The sequence below is a fragment of the Mercurialis annua genome, linkage group LG8, assembly GCF_937616625.2.
Source record: "Mercurialis annua linkage group LG8, ddMerAnnu1.2, whole genome shotgun sequence".
Classification (NCBI taxonomy): domain Eukaryota; kingdom Viridiplantae; phylum Streptophyta; class Magnoliopsida; order Malpighiales; family Euphorbiaceae; genus Mercurialis; species Mercurialis annua.
The window spans coordinates 11,672,455-11,679,465 of record NC_065577.1 but is presented as its reverse complement, the minus strand read 5'-3'; the positions used below and the strand labels follow the sequence as shown (position 1 = coordinate 11,679,465).

The window sequence follows — 7,011 nt, the reverse complement described above, 5'->3', positions numbered from 1 at the left end:
CCGATAATTAAGATGTAATCCTCAAATCTGTAGCTACTCGTTAATCTAATTCTTTAAATTTCCTCAAATATATCATTAACTCGTCACTTGAACATATATAAACAGATCCTTATCGATTTTCACGTTCTCTGAAAAAGAAGTGACTTCACTACGCCATTTATAGAATGCATCCATAACATGGTTAGATGGCGAATTCATACCAAAAGAAGTCAACAGGTTGTCATAAGTAGTTTGTATTTAAAGAAACAAAATAGAAATGAAAGAAATAAAACTAATCAATGAGCATTATATAAACAAAATGATACAATAAGCATTGGTTCATAGAAAATAAGTCACTTTGTATCTTGGTCTATATCCTTAAAATACATATGAAGATATTTTTATTACAACGAAATAATGTGAAATCCCTTAAATAAATAACAACATAACAACTAGAGCAAAATATTCTTATTTTGACTTCTCAAATTCATTCCATAATGAATTTAACAATAGTAATATAAAGGTGGTGAAGATATTCAGTATTGTGGAGGATGAGGAGAGCAAGTAGGGAATGGTGGACATTGATATTAGTAAGGAGGAGGGGGTGAAGGTGATGGTGGAGGTGGGGAACTGTAATAGTAAGGAGGAGGTGGGGATTTTTTTGGAGGCGGCGGCGATGAATAGTAGTACGGAGGAGGTGGGGACTTCACTGGAGGCGGCGGCGATGAGTAGTAGTACGGAGGAGGTGGGGACTTCACTGGAGGCGGCGGCGATGAGTAGTAGTACGGTGGAGGTGGGGACTTCACTGGAGGCGGCGGCGATGAGTAGTAGTACGGAGTAGGTGGGGACTTCACTGGAGGCGGCGGCGATGAGTAGTAGTACGGAGGAGGTGGGGACTTCACTGGAGGCGGCGGCGATGAGTAGTAGTACGGTGGAGGTGGGGACTTCTTTGGAGGCGGCGGCGATGAGTAGTAGTACGGAGGAGGTGGGGACTTCATTGGAGGCGGCGGCGATGAGTAGTAGTACGGTGGAGGTGGGGACTTCTTTGGAGGCGGCGGCGATGAGTAGTAGTACGGAGGAGGTGGGGACTTCACTGGAGACGGCGGCGATGAGTAGTAGTACGGAGGAGGTGGGGACTTCACTGGAGGCGGCGGCGATGAGTAGTAGTACGGAGGAGGTGGGGACTTCACTGGAGGCGGCGGCGATGAGTAGTAGTACGGTGGAGGTGGGGACTTCTTTGGAGGCGGCGGCGATGAGTAGTAGTACGGAGGAGGTGGGGACTTCACCGGAGGCGGCGGCGATGAGTAGTAGTACGGAGGAGGTGGAGACTTCTTCGGGGGCGGCGGCGATGAGTAGTAGTACGGTGGAGGTGGGGACTTCTTCGGGGGCGGCGGCGATGAGTAGTAGTACGGTGGAGGTGGGGACTTCTTCGGGGGCGGCGGCGATGAGTAGTAGTACGGTGGAGGTGGGGACTTCTTCGGGGGCGGCGGCGATGAGTAGTAGTACGGTGGAGGTGGGGACTTCTTCGGGGGCGGCGGCGATGAGTAGTAGTACGGTGGAGGTGGGGACTTCTTCGGGGGCGGCGGCGATGAGTAGTAGTACGGAGGAGGTGGGGACTTCTTTGGAGGCGGCGGCGATGAGTAGTAGTACGGAGGAGGTGAATTGTAGTAGTAAGATTTTGGTGGAGGTGGAGATTTATATTTATACACTGGAGGCTTTACATATTTTGGCGGAGGCGGCGACTTATAATAATACGGCGGGTGTTTTACATATTTTGGTGGGGGTGGCGATTTGTAGTAATATGGAGGGTGTTTTACATATTTTGGAGGGGGTGGTGATTTATAGTAATATGGTGGGTGTTTCACATGCATTGGTGGTGGTGGAGAGCTTTTATAGTATGGAGAAGGCTTGTAGTGTTTAGGATGGTAAGGTGGGGGTGGAGAAGCATGATCATAAGGCTTATAATCAGCCACCACACTAGTGGCTATAAGACAGAAAACTACAGCAAAAAGCATTGAATATAAATGTCCCGGTTGGCTCCGGGTTGCCATACTTATTAGATTAGAGAAGAATTGATTTGTGTTGTGAATAATGAATGAGAATACAAGCTCTTTATATAGTGATTCCTCTAATCACTGGTGACATACATATATTTGTTTAATTATGATCACAGCCTTGGTTCAATTAATTAGAATAGTCTTTCATAATTTGTTTTTGTCAATTTCAACTTGTTATAATTTGTGGAATCCCACTATGCATCTTATTTATTTTGTATACTTGTTAGGAAAATGTCAAGCCTTTTTATTCTTTCATAAAATAGGGTTTGAAGCCGGACAGATTGTAATTATAGAAAATGTATTATTTAGACTGTTTTTTAGACTCGACTCACAAGAATTCTGTTACTTCCGTTCCATAAAAATAGATAAAATTTACTTTGCACGTGATTTTAAAAATAATAGTAAAATCAATTAAGTATTTTTTTATTAATTTTTTCATTATCTTAATTTATTATTTAGATATTGTCAACATCATTAATAGTATATTTTGATAATTCCAATTACTTCTTCAAACTAAAGATACATTTTTAAAAAACTAAAGTTATTATTATTTTTTCTATGAAAAAAATATATTAATGATGATTAAAAAAATATAATTATAATTGTTGTAATTAAGAAGAAGAATAAAGTTGACATTTTCAATTTAATTATTTAATTTAAAATAGCAAGTATCTCTATATATTGAGAGGCACAAATATAAAGTTTGTTTATATCTGTGGTACGAAGGTTGTACTATTTTTAAATTATAAAGTAGACTAATATAAATAGGAATTATTTTCAAAATATTTCATTTTTAATATATAACAAATTTATCAATTTTATCATAATTTCCCACTATACATTAATAATAAAAATATTTACAAAAATACCTACTACATATAGAAGTCTTATCTCATTTTAAATTAAAATTTTAAATGAACAAATGGTCAACGCACCCCCTGAACTTGTGATATAAGGTCATTTAACCCAGTTTTTACTTGTTTGAGCAACTAACCCCAAAACTCTTCATTTTATGGTCAGATAACCCCATAATTATATTTTAAAAACACGTAAAATACAAATCGCAGGTGAGAAATGCAAAATAGAAATTAAAAAGTTTTAATTGCTGCGATAAAATTATTCTAAACTTATTTTTTACAATAAAAATATAAATTATAGGGTTATTTGACCCAAAATTGAAGAGTTTTGGGGTTGGTTGCTCAAACAAGTAAAAATTGGGTTGAATGACCGTATGTCACAAGTTCAGGGGGCGCGTTGACCCTTTGTTCAATTTTAAATAGTCACATTCTCTTTTCTCTCTTTTTTTCTCAAAATTCTTTCTTTTCTTCATATTTTCCATTTGATTTTCCGTTTGCCTCTTCCGGTTGCTTTTCCGTTCGTCTCTTCCATTCGCTTTTTTGTCCGCGCTTCTGTTCGTCTACTTTCGATGAGTTTCTCGTCTCTTTCAATTGCTTTTCCATCTGTCTTTTCCGTTCGCGCTTTTCTGTTCGACTCTTCCGTTCACGCTATGAATTTCTCGACATCGTTTTTAGATTTTCAGTATTTTTTTAGGTTTTTTGTGATGATTTACATTTTGTAAATAAAGTATTCTAGATCTATGATTTTTTTTGTTTATAAAATTGTTCTATTATTCATATAATTATTTTGTCTTTCTCATATTCATATTTTTTTATTTTATTTATTGCTACTGATTTTGTAAAGAACGAATTGATTTATGCTGTATTTGCAGTGATTATATAATATATTTACGTTATAGTGTATTTTTTATCTATTTATAGTGTATTTCTGGTATTTTCGGTATATCTATGTTTTTTGGTGTATTTCTACCGTTTATTAGTATATCTATGGTGTATTTGCAGTGTTTATGATGTATTCGCATCTTTTTATGGTATACACTATAAAAACACTACAAAAATGTCATAAATACACTGTATATACATTATTGTTACACTATAAAAACACCATAACTAAATAGATACACTATAATACACCATAGTTACACTAAAAATACGATTAAACAATAAAAAAAAATACCAAACAAAATCTATATAAAAAAATAAAATCATTAAAAAGTGAAAAAAGCATTTGTGAAATTAAACAAAAGAAGGTATTTTTCGTAAAAAAAAAGTTAGAAAAGTAAAGACAAAAAAACAATGTAAAATTGTAAATAAATAGAAAATAGTGTAATATAAGAAATTCCCTCATATAAATATGGTATGTTATAAATTCCAGTACCAATTATTTAATTAATAAACTCATACCGGAGAATCGTTTATACATTACAAATTTCGTCAAAATAACATTAATCTGTCATAAATTTACGACGAATTATGTCTATCACACAAATCAAAATGTTTAATGGTCTAAGTATCAATTTTAAATAGTTGTATATGATAAAAGATATAATAGAAATAACATGCCATGAGATGTAGAGATATTTGAAGTCAACCTACAAATAAAAGCACATTTGCCAAAAATTGGTGCATGTAAAGTAGAAACTTTTGTGTTTGATCTAGTCATGGAAGTTGGAACAAGCAAGATATTATTACCTCATGATTTTAATATATAAAATTATCTCTAGTTTTTGTTATAAAACTGCTCGATCAACATATGCATTCGAATCAATTGGGGAATTTTTAAGCTCAAAAGAATAAAATTGATTCAAATACTATATCATAGTTATTATTTTAATCGTTAAATTAATTATATATGGCTCTTCAACAATATTGGTTGGTGGCTAAAATTTTATAGACTAATTAACCTTTTATGGTGCCTTGACTTTTGTACTATCCTTAATCATCCACGTAAAAGGTGCCTTGACTTTTGTACTATCCTTAATCATCCATGATGAAATTGTTAATAAGTTTGGGAAAAATAATTTTCTACGTTTATTATTATGATTAAATTAATACAATTATTCCTCCTTCTCGTAGATCAAGCAATCACAACTACAGCACAAACATTCAAGGAGTCCCGACAGGATTTATAAAACTAAATTATGATGCTGCTGTCGATGCTCAAAAGAAAAAAGGTTTTGTTGGAATTGTATCCAAAAGATGAACATATGTGTTTAAAAGGGAAGTTCTCGGCAGCATACAGATTTATTTGGGACCCAGACATTTTGGAAATGTTGGCTCTTCGAGAAGCGATGAATTGGGCAATTTCTAAAGGTTGGAAAAATACGATCTTCGAAGGTGATGCTCTCCAAATTACCACTATCATAAAATCTCAAAAATGCTCCATAGCGGGTCTTCAAGGTGTTTGTGCAGATATCTGGCATTTCCAAAACTCCTTCGACAATATTGTCTTTCAATCCGTACCTCGATAACAAAACATAGAAGCGCATAACTGGGTGCAGCAGATTAAACGTTGTATTCTTCCTTAGATATGTTTTCTTAGTTTAATATTTTGTATTGTACTTTGTATTTGTCTTTTCAGATAATATATCTCCGTTAAAAAAAAAAATTGTTAGTCCGATTTGTCAATTTTACGCTTCCTGATAATTAAAGAGGAAATTAGACATACCACTTATTTTTAAAAAATATTCCCAAAATTACGGATGTCCTTAATTTTTTGCAGCACGACTTTTCTATTTGCAATTATACGTGCTGACACCTTTTAATTTTGATGGGACACGTACAGACACTCTTTTTCTTTCTTATCTCTTATCTCTTTTGCTCACACACAACTAGCTTAGTAAATTGCCCTTTCTTATGGTATTTTCCATCGTTCCCTTTTATTTTCCCTCTCCCCAAACACAAAGAAAAGGCCGATCAACCCATCGTTGAACAGATATCTGAGTTTAAAAAAACTTCAGCTTATTCGAAAAGGATGACGATGGCTGCTTCACCACTAAGAAAAATTGAAAAGTATTAATGAAATCGGTAAATTAAAAGATAGATGTGAAGGTGGCTGAGGTGATGAAGATAGAAAATTTGGTCATTGTGGTGGTAGAGTGGAAGAAGCGGGTCATGAGGGGCAAGGAGATGAAAATGAATGATGACCGGGCAATTGCAGAGATGAAGGAAATTTTGTAAGAAATCACAGTAAATTAATTAAAATTAAGACAATCGGGTAATTGTCAAAAAAGAGAAAAAGTAGAAGAACGTGAATGATGGGACTATACAATATTGTAGCTGAATTTGCAAACTAGGAGCAGGTGTTAACATAGAGAGGCAAATGCATAGTGCTGATAACATCTCCATATTTTTCATACAATTTGAGACTACTAATTTGCATGGGTACTTATATTAGGGAAGTAGGTGAAGAAAGTACAGTCAAAATGCACAAAGCACAAAATAAAGAGTTCCAACACAAATTAATCAGTATGACTAATCTAATTTATATTTATATCATATCAAAATTTTGTTTTAGCAATACCAAAAATATTCAAAAAATTGTAATAAAACAAATAGGTACACCTTGTGTATTTTTTGTGTATACTTTTTTATTTTAAAATAATAAATATACCTCGTGTATTCTTTGTGTATATTTTTTTATTTTAAAATAATAAGTACACCTCGTGTATTCTTTGTGTATACTTTTTTGTTTTAAAATAATAAGTACACATCATATATTCTTTGTGTATACTTTTTTTATTTTAGAATAATAAGTACACCTCGTGTATTATTTGTGTATATTTTCTGTATATTTTTTAGAATAAATATATCATGTGAATTTATTGTGTATACTTTATAATTATAAAATAAATAAATATATTGTGTATAAACTTTTTGTGTACTTTTAAATATTAAAATAATAAATATATTTCGTGTATACTTTTTAATTTTAAAATAATTAATTTTGATATATTTTTGAACAAATTTGGTACTCTTTTTTTAGAAAATAATAAATATATTTTTTATATATTTTTTGTATACTTTATAAAAAAAATAAAAAATATATATTTTATGTATATTTTGTGTATACTTTGAATTTTTTTTTGAATAGATTTGGTACTTTTTTCTTAAAAATA

At 33.2% G+C, this 7,011-nt stretch overlaps 1 protein-coding gene across 1 annotated transcript; it reads right to left on the bottom strand.

The window, feature by feature from the left end:
• Nucleotides 1–432: 432 nt before the first annotated feature.
• LOC126661406 (extensin-2-like) lies at nt 433–2,072 on the bottom strand. Its single transcript, XM_056103898.1, has one exon. The coding sequence runs from the start codon at nt 2,028–2,030 to the stop codon at nt 567–569; it is 1,464 nt and encodes a 487-aa protein (XP_055959873.1). The 5' UTR covers nt 2,031–2,072; the 3' UTR covers nt 433–566.
• Nucleotides 2,073–7,011: the final 4,939 nt, after the last annotated feature.